At 38.6% G+C, this 18101-nt stretch overlaps 1 protein-coding gene across 2 annotated transcripts in view; it reads right to left on the reverse strand.

The window, feature by feature from the left end:
- Nucleotides 1-6111: 6111 nt before the first annotated feature.
- Nucleotides 6112-18101, reverse strand: part of LARS1 (leucyl-tRNA synthetase 1) — a 75759-nt gene continuing 63769 nt past the window's right edge. For both annotated transcript variants that reach the window (XM_030320745.2, XM_030320752.1), the window contains 4 exons: nt 17912-18016; nt 15447-15542; nt 11177-11309; nt 6112-6509 (listed from right to left, as the gene is read on the reverse strand). In XM_030320745.2, coding sequence (XP_030176605.1) covers nt 6304-6509; nt 11177-11309; nt 15447-15542; nt 17912-18016 — 540 coding nt within the window. In that variant the 3' untranslated portion in view covers nt 6112-6303. The remainder of the gene's footprint in view (nt 6510-11176; nt 11310-15446; nt 15543-17911; nt 18017-18101) is intronic.

The following is an 18101-nucleotide window of genomic DNA, read 5'->3' on the forward strand; positions in this document are numbered from 1 at the left end:
GCAAGCAGGCTCTGTGCTGTCAACATAGAGCCCAACATGGGGCTAGTTCTCATGAAACTTGAGATCATGACCTGAGCCAAAATCAAGAGTCAGAGGCTAACAAGCCACCCAGACGCCCCTAGAAAGCTACTCTTAAGATATCCCTCCATAAGGGCACCTGGCTGGCTCAGTCGGTGAAGTGTGCAACTCTTGATCTCGGGGTTGAGTTTGAGCCTAACGTTGGGTGAAGAGATTACTTAAAAATAAAATCTTAAAAAAAAAAAAAAAAAGGTAGACCTCCACAAATATAAAACTACTATGTATTCTCAAAGTTACTCACTATATAATTCTATACAAAGTCTATAAAATAGCAAAAGCTTAGAAACAATCTAAACGCCCAACCATAGATTAGTTGAATAAATTGTGGTACACCTTTACAATAGTATGACACAAGGTCAGGGGGAGACAGAGGCGGGGAGAGAGGAAAGGGAGGAGGAGAAGGAAAGAAAAAGATCGCTATGAACTGAAGTGAAAAACTATCCAAGCTATGTTAACTTAAAAATGCAAGGTGTAAAATACTTATATATAACATGCTGCTTTTGCATGAGAAAAGAGAAAATAAAGTACATATACGGAGAGGACAAACTGGTGGTTGCCGGAGGGAAAAGGATTGGGGGGGTGGGCAAAGTGGATGGAGGGGAGTGGGAGGTGCAGGCTTCCAGTTATGGAATGAATGCATTATGGGAATGAAAGGCACAGCATAGGGAAGGCAGTCAGTGGGACTGTAACAGTGTTGTATGGTCAGGGACAGTAGCTACATTTGTGAGCAGAGCCTAACATAAAGACTTGCTGAATCACTCTATTATACACCTAAAACCAGTGTAACATTGTGTGTCAACTCTACCACAGTTTTTAAAAAGTACATATGAACACGTGCTTATTTTTGGAAAAAGAAACACAGGAAAGACAATGCAGAAACTAATGAGAATGGTTAGCTGGGAATATGGTTCAACCAGAGTAAAAATTCTCTAAGTGGATCAAGTTTTGACTTTTCGAACCTTCTATTTTACTTACTCAAAAAAACCTGACCTCTACTTAGTAGATGTGTTGTCAACAGTGGTTATTGGACTGGTAATTCTGAAATGAGTAAATGTATTGAGATTACAGCATATATGAACAGAAAGAGTCCATCAGTACATAGTGATTTGAAAAGAATGATGAAAGAAAAAAATTGAGAGCAAAAGGGAAGACTCTTCTTCACAGAAGAACAATATCTAATAAATGTAAAAGAAATGGTAAAATTAAGTACTCACCTTACTGGGGTGCCTGGGTGGCTCCGTTGGTTAAGCGTCTGACTCTTCATTTCAGCTCAGGTCATGATCTCAAGATCGAGCCCAGCATCAGGCTCTGCACTGACAGTACACAGCCTGCTTGGGATTCTCTCTTTCTCTCTCTCTGCCCCTCCCCTGTTTGTATTCTCTCTCCCTCTCCCTCTCTCTCCTTGTCAAAATAAGTAAACATTAAACAAAAAAAAAAAGAATCAACTTATTACAACTACCAATGTAATAATAAATGGCAGAAAACATGACCAATGAATGCTACCATTCCATGCAAGTTTGCAGGTAAACAGGATATTCATGTAAGTCTCAAAATATCACCTTACTCATTATAAAAAAGAAAAGGGATCTTTTCAATGGAGAAACCTGAAAACACCACTTTAACCAGTAATGGAAACACACCAATGTATCAATATAGCCATCCTGATGTGATACAATGGGAAATGTCACCCATGTAGTCGGTCTTGCCAAAAATTTTAAATCTGAATCTAATAATGAGAAAATAGTCAAATCCAGATTGTGAGACAAAGTACTGATAACTGCCACAGTCTTCAAATATGCTAGTCATGAAAGACCAAAGAAGAAAAGCTGAGAAATTTTCTTAGTTTGAAGGAGGTCAAGAGACATGATCACAAAATGTAATGCTTGATCTTTAATTAGATCCTAAGAGTTTTAAAAAAATTATTAATGAGTTATCGGGAAATTTTATTACTTCATTTTTATTAAGAAAGCTTATTACCTAACATTATTGCATCACGTTAAATTTCTTGAGCAAAATATATGCATGTGTGTGTATATATAGTGATTATACAGGAGACTGTCTTAGTTCTTAGGAGTTATGTGCTAAAGTATCGAAAAGTAAAGTGTCATGGTGTGTGCAACTTAGCGTCAAATGGTTCAGAATTTTTTAAAAGTATATTCTAAATGCAAAATGGTATCCTGGGTTGGATCCTATAATAGCAAAATGATATCAGTCGAAAAACTGCTGAAATCCAAATAAAGCCTATAATGTAGTTAATAGTAAAATACCAATGCTAACTATTCACCTCTGACAACAGAACCAAGGTTATTATATGAGATGTCTGTTAACATGAGAAGAAACTGAAGCGTGTGCAGGAACACTCTGTTTAATAGATGTAACTTTTCTGTAAATCTAAAAGTATCCCAAAATAAAAGCTTTATATAAAAATGCATATTTAGGGACGCCTGGGTGGCTCAGTCGGTTAAGCATCTGACTTCGGCTCAGGTCATGATCTCGCGGTCTGTGAGTTCAAGCCCCATGTCACGCTCTGTGCTGACAGCTTGGAGCCTGGAGCCTGCTTCTGATTCTGTGTCTCCCTCTCTGTGACCCTCCCCCATTCATGCTCTGTCTCAAAAATAAATAAACATTAAAAAAAAATTTTTTTTTAATAAAAAATAAATAAATAAAAATGCGTAGAGGAGCACCTGGGTGGCTCAGTCGGTTAAGCATCTAGCTGCTGATTTTCCCTCGGGTCGTGGTCTCATGTCTCATGAGTTCAAGCCCTGCACTGGGCTCAGTGCTGACAGAGTGGAGCCTGCTTGGGATTCTATTTCTATCTCTTTGCCCTTCCCCTGCTCATGCTCTCTGTCTCTCTCAAAATAAATAAATAAACTTTAAAAACTGCATATGTAGAGAGAGAGAGAAAGCAAAGGTGGCAAAATGTTAGCAACTGGTAAATCTAGGTAACAGGTATATGGCTACTTGTTGGTCAATCTTTCCACTTTTCTGTATGTTTAAAATTTGTCAAAATAAAATGTTAAAATAAAATAAAGCTACAGAAGGTTAAAAGGATGGAGAAAGATATTCCACTGGAACACTAACCAAAAGGGAACTGATGTTATTATGATAATATCATAGCCTTTAGGCAAAAAACTTCTAAAACCAGAGGAACACTTCCTAAAAGTTTGGGGTGCTTGGGTGGCTCAGCTGGTTAAGCATGTGACTCTTGGTTTTGGTGCAGGTCATGATTTCACAGTTCATGAGATCAAGCCCCAGACTGGGGTCTGTGCTGGCAGCTGTCTCTTCACTCTCTGCCCCTCCCCCACTTGTACACGCACTCTCTGGTGCTCTCTCTCCCTCTCTCTCAAAAAAAATAAACATTTTTTTAAAAAAGGAAAAAGGCCAATTTACCAGGAAGATAACAATTTAAATTGATACACACCTAATGACACAGCATCAAAATATATGAAACGAAAACTATGTGAACTGTAAGGAGAAAAATGTAAATCCATGATCTTGGTAGATTTTAGTACACCTCTCAAAAACAAAGCAAGAAAACTGTAGGGTACACATTTGAACAGTTCAGTCTGCAACTATGACCTGAAGGACATATACAGAACTCTATAACTGCAGAATAGACACTGTTTTCAGGTTCACATAGAACATGTATAGAAACGATTGTATACTGAACGGGACGCAAGCTTGTCTTTCCACGAGAAGGCACTAGGTAGGCTTCTGAAGTGCCAGCATTGTGCCGTTCTTTGAGTGGTGATTATATAGGTTTTTGATCTATTGGCAGATCGGTTTGCTGTTGCTAATATTTTTGTGAATTTAACTTTTAATGTTTTTAATATTTTGTGTGTATGTGAAATATTTCTTATCGTTATTCAGTTTTTGTGTCTGGGCATATTTCACAACTTAAAAAGAATTAAAATCCTTTAGGAAGGTATCAATTTCCTATCAATGCCATTAGCCCAAAGCAACCTGTTTTTACTTTGGCATTTCAACTAATTGCTGTTCCTTCAGTGGAGCACCAGGTGATGCAATGGGCTTATGCTTAAAGGCTTCCTTGTATGAAACTTAGATATCTTTAAACACAAGAAGCATGTTCAGCCCAGCAAGATGTTCATTCTAAGAGAGACCAAGGAAATGAACTTGCAGGAACAGAGGGTCCATGAATCCCAACTCACACTTAATCCAAGGCAACACAAGTTCACAGGCTCATTTTATAAAATAGGCATAATCATGCACAATAGTAAAATTATTTTCCTTCCTCATTTGCTTTTTGATTTTTTGCCAAGCACATATAGTTTAATTTGCCTGTAAGTTAAGTTAAACATAAGTGAGTTTGTATTTAGGCACCAGGAAAGATTACTTGAGGAATAATTTCTTGGGGAATAATCAAGGTTGTGCAGATTGAGAGCAGCAAAAGAATCTAAAGGAGGACAAACAACACGATGGTGGCCTCACAGAAACCAATACTAAGGACATGATTATAGCTGAGAGTAATCTTAAGCCAATATATCCTGGGGCTTTTTTTAAATTAATTATTAATAAGTAACACCTACTGAAGGCTTACCACTCGCCAGTTACTATGCTATATACAGGATTTTCTAAGATTGTTTCATCTAAATATCTCACAATAAGACTAGAAAGTAGACACATTATTACTTCCATTTTACAGATGAGGAAACTGAGGCTGAGTAACTGGACAAGATCCCCAAGAAGCAAATGGAAAAACTGGAAAACTAACCTGGTTTATCTAGCTTGACAGTATGTAAGCTTACCTGCCAGGCTATGCTGCCGGGCTTCAGCAGATAAATAATGACTTACACTTGATCTCTGAGGGATCTTTCAGTTCTAACACTCTATGACTTACTTCAATGACTCTATGACACAGCATTCATTTTGGCCCAGTGATGTCAAAATGTTGCAAAATAAAGAAGTTCAGTAAAATCTCTTGACATATCCTGAAGATTAGAATTCAGGTTTCTTAGGGTTATCAGAATTGGTCTCTGCACAAATTGAGCCCTTCAAGAAATGGAAATGTTTTTCTCCAATGTCATTCAATACCTAATATTTTTTCCTCATATGACAAGGAACGGCACAGACAATATCATCAAGACATTCCAGCGAGAATAAAGGAATAAATCTGCAATACAGTGGGCATGATCTTTAAACACAATTGGACTTGAGACAAATTTGATAAATGAAGATTTCTGGGGGAAAATCCTTCTTAAAATGCCTAAATTTCGGGGCACCTGCGTGGCTCAGTCAGTTAAATGTCTGACTCTTGATATCAGCTCAGGTGTTGATCTCAGGGTTGTGAGGTCAAGCCCCACATTGGTTTCTGTGCTGGGCGTGGAGCCTACTTAAAAAAATAAATATTAAAATACCTAAATTTAGTGTAGATGGTTACATAAACTGCTTCTAAACCATTGATATTAGCCTTGAAAAAAATATTATTGGTGGTTAATCAAATATATTAAAGTTAAAAAAAATCCTTATAAATACAAGACCTATTTATTCTTTATACAAAATACTTAGTGATCATAATTAAGTCAAAATATTCTCATGTGTTTTTTTAAATCATCATGAGTTCTGTTTTTTTTAAAACAGTAAAACAAGCTAATTCACTTTTCTCTTTACCGCTAACTCCATAATGGATATAATATGAAAAGTTGCTAGATAAAGCACCCTTCATGAAAGAAACATACTGACACTTTTGTGTTAATCTGAAAGACTAGAAGTTTCTGGGGGCACCCGGGTGGTTCAGCTGCTTAAGCGTCTGACTCTTGGTCTCAGCGCAGGTCATGAGCTCACAGTTGGTGAGTCACACCAGGCTTTGCACTGAAAGTGTGGAGCCTGCTTGGGATTCTCTCTCTCCCTCTCTCAGCCCCTCTCCCAGTTGCTCTCTGTCTCTGTCTCTGTCTCTCAAAATAAATAAATAAACTTAAAAAAGGAAGCTTCTAGGAAATAGCAGTAATTTGTTAAAAGACCAAAAAATAAAAAAATAAAAAATAAAAAAATGATACAAACTACTTCTCTCAGAAGTCCCAAGGAGGAAAAAAATAATTTATTAGGTCTAGGAACCCAAGATGACTTGGTGTAATTATGAATACATGCAGAATTTGATCATTAGAAATGGAGTCTATCAAGGTTCAGTCTTAGGTTCTCATAGCCAATCTGTAGACACAGAATAGTCATATCTCCAGAAACCAGGATATATCTCCAATTTGCATGAGTTTAATGAACCAAATAAACAATTGTATCACCAATATCTGCCCCTAGCCCATTTTCAGTGAGATGAATTTTCTTGCTCATGAGGTCCACGTGGAAAACAGCATGCTCAGAAATGGGGGTCTTCCCAGTGTGCTCTTTTCCCAGGACAGGAACTCGCCGAGGCCCCAAGAGTGGATCATCAAATCTCATCAGCTTCACTTTAGAAAGGTCTACAGCAAAAAAAAAAAAAAAAAAAAAAAAAAGAAAATCAATTTGAGCATTTAATTACAGTCACTGACTCAAACCCATGCCTAAACCTGACAATTCATGTTTTAAACACATTGGTTGTTTACCTAAAAGATATTTGCATGAGATTATTAAATAAGACTCCATCTCAGAAAGCCAAGCTAAATCTAACACATCTCCATCCTGTCAGCTTCTACTCAGAGCAAAGATTCAGAGATACAGAGATTCTACATAACACATCTCCTCGAACTATAAACCAAGAGGAAGGATGGAGTATATTTTTGAGCACTATCCTATACGGTTTCTCAAATCACTTTTTATATGCTTCAATTAACCATTTTTCAAAATATCAATCAGTCCAAAACTTATTTCTCTTTCTTGTCTTGCTCCTGGGATACATTAAAACTGCAAGTGTTGTAGCTTTTTTGGAAAGATACTTTTAGAGGAAGAATTACCACTCTAAGAAATAGCATTACCAGTTTCTTGTTTTGCTCAAAGGATGAAAAGTGTTTGTATTACCAAGCTGATGAGAGACAAGGAGAGACGGGGAAGGACAGGGGAAAGGGCACAGCTCTCAGAGGTTTGAGCTTCTGGATGAGCTCCAGCCCTACCCTGCTTGCGATTTTCCTGATCTGCTCTTATGCAAGCTGATAAGATGGCTCCTGGCAAAGAACGCACTTGTCCCTCGAACAAATTTATGATCCAAAAATCCTGCCAACAACTGAGCCTGAAAAAAAATTTATTTCAGCAATTCTGAGATGTCCCAACATCAAATGCTTTTATTTTATATAGTGGGAAAACATCACAAATGACTACAAATGCTGATTGTGCATTTATATCTCATTCTAAGTGTAGCATGGCTAGTTATACTTAACCCGATCAACAGAAATAGAAGATATTTTCTGATTTACTTCCTACCCCTCTCTAAAGCAGATTGCTAGGTGGTCTGAGAGCTACACTCTCTCATGTTGCCTTGAGAGTATGAAGCTTAGCATGAGAGGGATAAGAGATAAAAGCAGACATTAATGCAGCTGGTGGCTATGCCAGGAGTACAAGTTATCCAGGCATTATGTTTTCTTTGGGAGACAAAGACTGAAAGGAGGCAAGTTTAGCATAGGGAGAGTGAAGCTTACAGAACAATTACCTCAGACTACCATGAAGGCAAACCCTGCCTGCAAGTCCTATTTGGGGGAGAGAGTACAATTTATCTTAACAGCTATTACAATTCAACATGCACATTGATACTAAATATTTTGCTACGGATGTGGTGAGAAGTTCTACCAGCAGGTTTTATGCATGAGGCATAAAATACATGAAATACTGTAGGTCTGCACCCCCACCTCTCGCTCTCACTTTTTCCCTCTCCCCCGCCCTTCACTATCCTCCTCCTCCTCCTCCTCCTCCTCCTCCTCCTCCTCCTCCTCCTCCTTCTCTCTCTCTCTCTCTTCCTCTCTGAAACAGACCTCCCTTATCATTCCAAGCAATTCTGAATCAAACTATTTCAAAGAAACCTTAATACTCAATCCGGCATCTAAGTGACAAAACATTATTTGCTTTGATGTTTCACCATGCAGCTCATTACTGCCAATAATTCTTGGAGCGATTTTACTATCTTTTCTTATCCCAGACCTCTCTGGTCACTGCAAATGTAGAAATTTAAGTCTGCAACTACACAAGAATTAAGGCACTTAGAGAAAAGATGAGAGTGATTGAAAGTCCCTAGGGACTGATAATGTGAAATGGAGCCTTTCACCTCCATGGTATCAGTTCATATGGGGCATGGGCTGGGAGTGATTTAAAGTCATTATCCTCAAATAGTTGCTCAGTGGCCTTTGTGGACAGAAATGATGGTTTTACTCCAGTTCTTCCTGGACCTAGATTATAATCACCCTCAATGCAATTGGCACTAATTGGACAACTTACTGGCTATGCAGCAGAGTGAGAAATACGTTATTGAATTTCACTCCCTTCCCATCTCATACACTCAATATACTCAGCTCCTTTGGGTATCAAAGCATCCTGAGGGCTCCTGGAAAAGTCTCAAGGTTAGAGCTCTTCTGCAGATACTTGAAGGAATATCCATTTCTAACTCCACCCTAACGTTTCTATCCATTTTCAAAAATTCACAGCAGCTACAAACATCAAACTTAAAGTACTTTATGATAATATTATTCACAGCCAGTATGACAAAGGATATAAGAATCATGCCAGAGGCCCAGCGAGAAGCAAGATATAGAAAACACGTTTCAGCACAATGCTGAAGAAACTAGTCAGCCCTGTATCTGAGCATATTTTAAAGGGAGGCAATTTTAACATTACAAAACACAATGTTCAATAGAGGAATACATCCTCTCACACAGTACAACTTCAGAGTAATCCTATCGCGTGGGTCCCCACAGCTATTTTCTTTAAATGCCACCATATTATTCTTCAAAGGTAAGAGTTCTGCCTTTCCCCAAATCTTCTCGTGACTGAATATATGCAACACAAAACAGCCAAATGGAAGGCCACAGGAAGGCTCCCAAGACGTTAACATCGCACAGTTTTCAAGTTCTGCATTTTGTGGCCCGTGAGTTCTAAGGATGGCACTGCCTGGTTTACTGAGGGAATGTGATAAATGTCTGTAACAACATGAACGATCCCTGACATTTTGCTAAGGGAAATAAACCATCTCTTCACACCGTTGTAGGATCCCACTTCTACAAGGTACCTACAACGGTCGAATGCAAAGAGACAGGGCAGCAGTGGTTACCAAGAAGTAGAGAGAGGTAGAACGGGGAGTTCCTGTTTAACAGGTACAGGGTGTCAGTGTGGATGATGGAAAAGTTCTGGAGATGAACAGTGTGACGGTTGCACAGCAATGTAAGTAAACTTGATGCCACTGAACTGTACGTTCAAAAAGCACAAAAACAGCCAATTTTATGTTATGGATATTTCACCACAATTTTTTTAAATGTTTACAAATGAAAACTCCCTAGCCCTAACACGCTGCTGCTATACAGGCAGACATTAGTGTTTCCCTCCTGCTGGCATGCCCTTTCCCCTCGCCCTCTTGGATGTAACTTCCAAGGTCCCATCCAAACAGTGTTTTCTCTGTAAATTCATCCCTGATCACCAGGGCTGGAAATAATCTCACTGCTTTCTGTGCTATAAACTTTATCTACACCTCCGTTATGGTATGCAGCAGTTCGTCCTTAGGTTATGATCATGTATGTGAATAGCTTCGCACCCTGCTCCTTCACTAGACACAGCCGCCTAACGAGCAGCACTCTGTGGGCTCCTCAAAGCCCCAGGTACACACACACGAGCCACCACATGTATACTGCATACACTCTACTCATAGTCTCTCAAGAAATGTCCACAGAAGATGAACGAATGACCTCAAAAGAACAAAAAATACGTGTAGGATGAATTCCAAACAGCTATTTTAAGTCTTCTATGTAAATGTGATATGGCTGACCTGAATATCGTTCCATAAATTAGGTCACTGTCTTAGATTTCGAAATCTTTTCAGAAAATTTCTATACTGATAGAATGTAACCCAATCAACTCTTGATTGCCATCAAGAAGAGAGAGTGAGAATGCAAAATAGGGAATCTGGAGATTAATTTGTCTTTATAATTTAGAAGAAAAATAATGGAAAGACACACTAACTCCCTTCACACTGCTCCCCCTTAAACGTGGCTGAGTGATAGAACAAGAAGCTGTAAATTATTATATTAAATCTAATCATAGAAGATCTAGACTTAATCTTGGTAAGAAATTAAGATTAATTACATATTTTAACTGGAAGCATATTGTTTAGAAGAAAGAATACAAGCTATGGAGTCAAACAGACCTGAGTTTGGATTCCAACTCAAGGATACTACCTTAATGAAACTGCAAGTTATTTAGCCTTTCGGAACTCCATCTCATCATCTGCAAAAGGGGAATAATAATACCCTCTACATTCTAGGGCAGTAAAAGGATTAAATGGCTAATACATGGAAGATGCTCAATAAGTTTCACTCTGTTTCTCTTCCTTCCCCAGGAACAGACCTAGTAAGCAGGTTAATTTGAAATATTACGTGTATGTACACCTTCCGTCTGAAAACCTTTAAGAGAAGGAAATTGCTTGCTACAATTTTAAAGCTAGGCGGAGTCTTGGAAAACTATCTAATCCAACTGTCCTCTTTTTACTAAAAAAGAGGTCAGTTTAGAGTTTAAGTGACATGGCCAAGTCACCAAGCTGCATAGCCACAACATCCCAAAGAGAATAGAGGCTTCCTGATTTTGAGCCCAATACTCTTTGCATAACATGCCACTGCTGTCCCTCAGCAGACCAGATGCTCCTTTCTTCCCTCTGCTTAGAACTCATCATGTCCAGGGGCGCCTGGGTGGCTCAGTCTGTCAAGTGCCCGACTTCGGCTCAGGTCATGATCTCGCAGTTCGTGGGCTCAAGCCCCGTGTCAGGCTCTGTGCTGACAGCTCAGAGCCTGGAGCCTGCTTCAGATTCTGTGTCTCCCTCTCTCTCTGCCCCTCCCCCACTCATGCTCTGTCTCTCTCTCTCTCTTTCTCAAAAATAAATAAACATTAAAAAACATTTAAAAAAAAAAAAAAAACTCATGTCTGCAAACTACTGCCAAATGTGCATTTCAGGAAAACCATTTACCTTTGATTCCTCGGTCCATTTTCATTAAACGCCTGATTATGGAATCGCGGTTATCTCCTTGCCTGATTTCAATTTTGGTTGAGAAGTGGCCATTGGATGGCTGGGGGTTTACTAAGGAAACTGACACACCAGGCTAGGAAAATAAAGAGAAAATGATTGTTTTACAAAATCAAACTTGAATACTGCTGAGGGAGGGAAAATCTCTATAAAAGTTTTAATGCTCAATGAAAAATTTAATTCTGGTAGTCTAATATCAAGACCAAGGGATACTCAAATATGAAATAAAAGATGTACAAAAGCTCATGCTTACAACCAAATGCCTAGATGAAAATGACTGACTATATATATCAATACCGATGATGGAGAACAATAATTATATTTTCTCTTTTTTTCAACTCCCATCATTTATTGAATTTCTACTATGTACCAGGCACTGTACTAAGCATTTTATAGACATGATTCCTATAAGCTGAAAGGTAGTTCTTTAAAACCTCTTTTCACAGATAAGAGCTGAGAACCAGAAACATTAACAAGGTTACAGAGCTAGTAAGAAGCAGAGCCCGGATTAAACCCCATCATATACCATACTATTTCCTACATTATATAAGCTATATAGCCAAAGACTTTGCTCATTATTTTAAGTGGAAAAAGTCAACTGAGTCTTAGGAAAAACTTAAAGACATAGTAGCTTAAGGGAACGCTTGAAAGTAGCTTGACAGAAACATATTTGTAAAGGGAACTCTATTTCATGTACCTATCCAATGGGCCAAAGGACTACACTTTAAAAAAAATTTTTTTTTAACGTTTATTTATTTTTGAGACAGAGCACAAACGGGGAGGGTCAGAGAGAGGAAGACACAGAATCTGAAACAGGCTCCAGGCTCTGTCAGCACAGAGCCCGACGCGGGGCTCGAACTTGCAGACCGCGAAATCATGACCCGAGCCGAAGTCGGCCGCTTAACTGACTGAGCCACCCAGGCGCCCCAAAAGGACTGCACTTTAAAAAGCAACAATAGGGGGCACCTCGGTGGCTCAGTCACGTAATCGTCCAACTTTGATTCAGGTCATGATTTCATGGTTAACAGGATCAAACCCCATATCGGGCCCTGCACTGATGGTGCGGAGCCTGCTTGGGATGCTCTGTCTCCCTCTCTCTCTCTGCCCCTCCCCTACTCCCTCTCTCTCAAAATAAATAAACAAACTTAAAAAAGAAAAAAACCTTTAAAATAAATAAATGAATAAATAAATAACCACATATTTTTAATGTAATGAGGCCTTCATCCTTTCAAATAGGCTTTTTCTCTTTGTTGCATTTTCAATTAAATGTGGTAAAAGTAACAGGATACTTATCAAGAAAAGTAGGGCATTTTATGGACTCCCACAGTTGCACTCTACCAGGCAATGGATTGAGAGCAAATAAACAGAATCTCCCAAAACTCTAAAACTTGCTTATCTTCACCAATACTGGCCAAAAACTAAGGGAAAAAAAGTTATTTCTAGTATAATGTAAGATGATTCATCAATCTGGTTTATGCCAGAAGCTAAAAAATCTTAAATAACCTTATCGAACCAAGACTCATCTAAAGTAAGAAAGCTCCTTTTCACTATTTAAAAAATCTTATATATCAATTTCCACTTTATTTTTTAATAAAAGTCAGGTGTTGACACAAAAATAAACTCAAAATGGATTAAAGACCTAAATGTGAGACTTAAAAGCATAAAAATCCTGGAAGAGAGCAGAGGCAGCACTTTCTCTGACATCGGTCATAACGATATTTTTCTAGGTATGTCTCCTGAGACAGGGGAAACAAAAGCAAAAATAAACTCTTGGGACTATATCAAAATAAAAAGTTCCTGCACAGAGAAGGAAACAGCAAAACTAAAAGGCAACCTCCTGAATGGGAGAAGATATTTGCAAATTACATATGCGATAAAGGGTTAGTATCTAAAATATGTAAAGTACTGACACAAGTCAACACCCAAAACACAAATAATCCAATTAAAAAATGGGCAGGAGAGCCTGGGTGGCTGGTCTGTTAAGCTTCCGACTTCGGTTCAGGTCATGATCTCACAGTTCATGAGTTCGAGCCCTGCATCAGGCTCTATGCTGACAGCCTGCTTTCGGATTCTGTGTCTCCTTCTCTCTCTGCCCCTCCCTCACTCAGTCTCGGTCTCCCCCCTCCCCTTGAAAATAAATAAACATAAAAAAAAAAACTTTTTTTAATGGGCAGAAGACGTGAACAGACATTCTCCAAAGAAGATGTAGAGATAGCCAACAGACACATGGAAAGACACTCAACATCACTCATTATCAGGAAAATGCAAATCAAAACCACAATGAGAACACCTCACACCTGTCAGAATGGCTAAAAATTAACAACACAAGAAACAACAGGTGTTGGCAAGGACATGGAGAAAAAGGGACCCTCATGCACTGTTGGTGGGAATGCAAACTGTTGCAGTCACTCTAGAAGACAACATGAAAGTTCCTCAAAAAGTTGAAAATAGAACTACCATATGATCCAGTAATTCCACTACTGGGTATTTACACAAAGAATAGGAAAACACTAATTTAAATGGATACATACACCCATATGTTTATTCAGCATTATTTACAATAGCCAAATTATGGAAACAGCCCAAATGTCCATCAATTGATAAATAGATAAAGATGTGGGGTGTCTGTGTGTGTGTATAAATAGAAATATATAAATATATATAGAATGGACTATTACTCAGCCATAAAAGAGAATGAAATCTTGCCATTTGCAACAACTTGCACAGATATAGGGATTATACTGCTAAGTGAAATAAGTCGGTCAGAGAAATACCATACTGATTGCACTCACATGTGGAATTTAAGAAACGAAACAAACGAACAAAGCAAAAAGAGACAAACACAAAAAGAGACTCTTAACTATAGACAACAAACTGATGGCTACCAGAGGGGAGGTGGCTGGGGGTGATGGTTGAAATAGGTGATGGGGATTAAGAGTACATTTATCAGGGCAAGTACTGAGTAATGTACAGAATTATTGAATCACTGTATTGCACTCCTGAAACTAATATAACACTGTATGTTAACTATACTGGAATTAAAATTAATAAAATAAAGAAAAAGAAAAAAAAGGTTAAAAAAATCAGGTTTTGAAAATCCTATTTTGAAGGGCACATGCACCCCAATGTTTACAGCAATGCTATCAACAAGAGCCAAAGTATGGAAAGAGCCCCAATATTCATCAATGGATGAATGGATAAAGAAGATGTGGTGTATGTTAGGATGTCCTTGGAACCACAGTAGAGGGGACGGCCATCTTGCCAGCTCAACCCAACGAAAAATTGCCAGAACAAATTGGAGGTCAACCAATCACCGAGTGACAGCACGACCTAATGCGAAAAAGGCCCACCCGGACCTAAACCCGGAACCGCTGCAGCTTAAAAACCCCACCCCACCACACCTGGGTGCGACTTCCCTGACTCCTCTCTCTCTCTCCCTGAGTCAGGGAACCTCGCCCGCCAGAGACCTTAGTTCCCAAATAAAGCCTTTGACTGCTAAAATTTTTTAGCCTCTGACTCCTATCTTTACCCTGCCTTACGCCTAACCCTAACAGTTATATATATACAATGGTTATTACTCAGCAATCAAAGAGAATGAAATCTTGCCATTTCCAACTACGTGGATGGAACTGGAGGGTATTAGCTAAGCGAAATTAGTCAGAGAAAGACAGCTATCATATGGCTTTACTCATATGAGTAATTTAAGATACAAAACAGATGAACATAAGGGAAGGGAATCAAAAATAATATAAAAACAGGGAGGGAGACAAACACATAAGAGACTCTTAAATACAGAGAACAAACAGAGGGGTTGCTGGAGGGGTTGTGGGAGGGGGGATGGGCTAAATGGGTAAAGGGCAGTAAAGAATCTACTCCTAAAATCACTGTTGCACTATAAACTAACTTGCATGTAAATTTAAAAAATAATTAATTTTAAAAAAAAGAAAATCACATTTTGATTTTTAAACCCACATGTAACATCTGATGCCACCCATAAGAGCAGAGTGAAGGAAAGTGAGCGCAGCATCAACCAGGGAATTAGAAGAGCTCAAATCCAGCCTCATATCTAACAAACTGTGGCTTAGACCAAAGCAATCACTTTGCATCTCTGCACCTCATTTCCTTCCATCTTTCAATGACGAGCTTGGATATAATATCTAAGGTCTCTTCTAGCTCTAAAATACAATGATTCAGTGAAATCATTTCAACTTACTTCTGTTCTAAAAACATTAAGTGGTTTCCCAGGACAGCAATCTTCCCTGATTTTATCTTCTGCTTCGGAGGCAAACTTGACTTCTATGTGTTCTAGCTAAATACAAGGAGGGAAAATGAAAGTCATTAGTATCACTTAATATGGCTGCAATTAATCATCACCTCATTTCACCAAAGAGGAAAACTAGCTTCTCCACTTAACGTGAAATGGTCTGTGTATTCCTCAGGAAGCCAGCCAAGCACAGGACAGGACTAAGAGACCGCTCTGAAACTCAGGATCAAATGCTCCCACAGATAACATTGTTTCAAACGCAAAAGACTATGGGGCTCCTGGGTGGCTCAGTCAGTTAAGTGTCCAACTTCAGCTCAGGTCATGATCTCATGGCTTGTGAGTTTCAGCCTGGAGTCAGGCTCTGTGCTGACAGCTCAGAGCCTGGAGCCTGCTTGGGATTCTGTGTCTCCCTCTCTCTCTGCCCCTCCACTGCTCACACTCTCTCTCTAAAATAAATAAACATTAAAAAAACAAAGAAAGAAAAATAAAAGAAAAAGACTAAATCATTTTTATGTCCATCAAAAAAATTTTTTTCTTAAGAACATGGTCTTTAATTATTAGACCATTAGACTTTATTAATTTCAAATAAACATTAAATGACATCTATAATCTATAATCAATTATTTAACTCTTCCTAAATGTCTCATGGTATTATTGACAGTCATGTTTACCATTTTCTATAGTGAAATCTAGCATCTACCTGCTATATCAGAGAAAATGAAAAACAGGATAAAAGACAGAGGTTTCTGGAAAACCTCAGAAATGTAGTATAATGTATATGCCTGAATATAAGATGACCTTCAATATAACCTGTCCCCATTGTCCCAATGAAAAAAATACAAGAACTTTTTTGACCTCCAGGTATATGAACATTTAGAAATATGCACAAAATAAATGACTACCATTATTAATTATTAACTCATTTGTAATTATATGACATAAAGTGCTTATTTAGAAATAACTTTATTACCATATTTCATGGAACAATTTCATTCAAAATCTACACTTGCATGTTTTAACTCAAATGTCTTCATTATCACTAGAAGCACTTTTTTGAGTCCTCAAACACAGTTTTCTAGGGCAAATTATCTTTCCTTCTGCCTAAGTTGTCTGAGAGAGAGCATTTTTAGAAACTATATATGAAGTGACTGGGGCAGAAAGGTGGAATGGGGAGAAACTCACAATTAGGTGAAAGCTATTGGTAGTGTCTTAGTTCCTGAGTTGAGGAGTAAATTCAGGAATATTCATTACATTATTAACTTTAAAACAATCCAAAACAGGACCAGGCATGGACCTTGATACTATCTCATGGACAAAGGATTCTAATTAAGCCAATTCTGTAAATTGGAGGTCTTAATGGGAGAGAGGAAAAAAAAGAAGCAATTCAGTGTGTCTCATAATATGAGAGACTTTGAAAGCATTTAAATATAAACATAAGGTCTGCCCTCATTTTTTTAAGGAGAATTGTGGGAGGAAAAACCAGGCACATACAATTAGTATTTTATGTATAAATTAATTGATAGGGGCACCTGGGAGGTTCCATCAGTTGAGCAAACGAATACTGATTTCAGCTGGAGTTGCGATCCTGGGGTCATGGGGTCAAGCCCCACACCGGGCTCTGCACTGAGTGTGTAGCCTGCTTGGCATTTTCTCTCTCTTCCTCTGCCTCTCCCCCACTCTTGCTCTTTCTCTCTCTCTCTCTCTCAATAAGTAAATAAATAAATTAAAAATAGGGGCTCCTGGGTGGCTCAGTCGGTTAAGCGTCCGACTTCGGCTCAGGTCATGATCTCACGGTTCGTGAGTTCAAGCCCCGTGTTGGGCTCTGTGCTGACAGCTCAGAGCCTGGAGCCTGTTTCAGATTCTGTGTCTCCCTCTCTCTCTCTGACCCTCCCCCATTCATGCTCTGTCTCTCTCTGTCTCAAAAGTAAATAAACGTTAAAAAATTTTTTTTTTAAATTAATTAATTAATTAAAAATAAAGTAACTGAGAAATGGAATAAGATCACAATCATTTTTTAATTCCTGCAACTTCTATACCCATCCATTCTCCTCCCTCCAAAAATATTTTTGACAGGTATATTTGGCAAAGGTACTAAACACAGAAGATGTTTATAAAAAGGTTTATTATAAAACAAAAGATGGGGTGCCTGGGTGGCTCAGTTGGTTAAGCATCCGACTTTGGCTCAGGTCATGATCTCTCGGTCTGTGAGTTTGAGCCCTGCATCGGGCTCTGTGCTAACAGTTCAGTGCCTGGAGCCTGCTCCGATTCTGTGTCTCCCTCTCTCTCTGACCCTCCCCCACTTGTACTCTGTCTCTCTCTCTCTCAAAATTAAACATTAAAAAAATATATATAAAACAAAAATGGACTATATTTACTACAGTGAACTAGTTGTTACAATCCCTGGCCCCTTGTACCTCCAGGGAGTTGGTCAGGTAGACTATATTCTCCATCAGCACTGCCTGTTCATCAAACTCTAATTGCAAATCCAGAACACGAGGTCCCATCTTCTCCAGATTTTCCTAATAGCCAAAACAGTTTTGAAAAATAAAAATCACATTAAGAATACGTTGAAATGAATACATTTCCTCCAAAGCAATCATTCTT

This window comes from Lynx canadensis, chromosome A1 (assembly GCF_007474595.2).
Source record: "Lynx canadensis isolate LIC74 chromosome A1, mLynCan4.pri.v2, whole genome shotgun sequence".
Lineage (NCBI taxonomy): Eukaryota > Metazoa > Chordata > Mammalia > Carnivora > Felidae > Lynx > Lynx canadensis.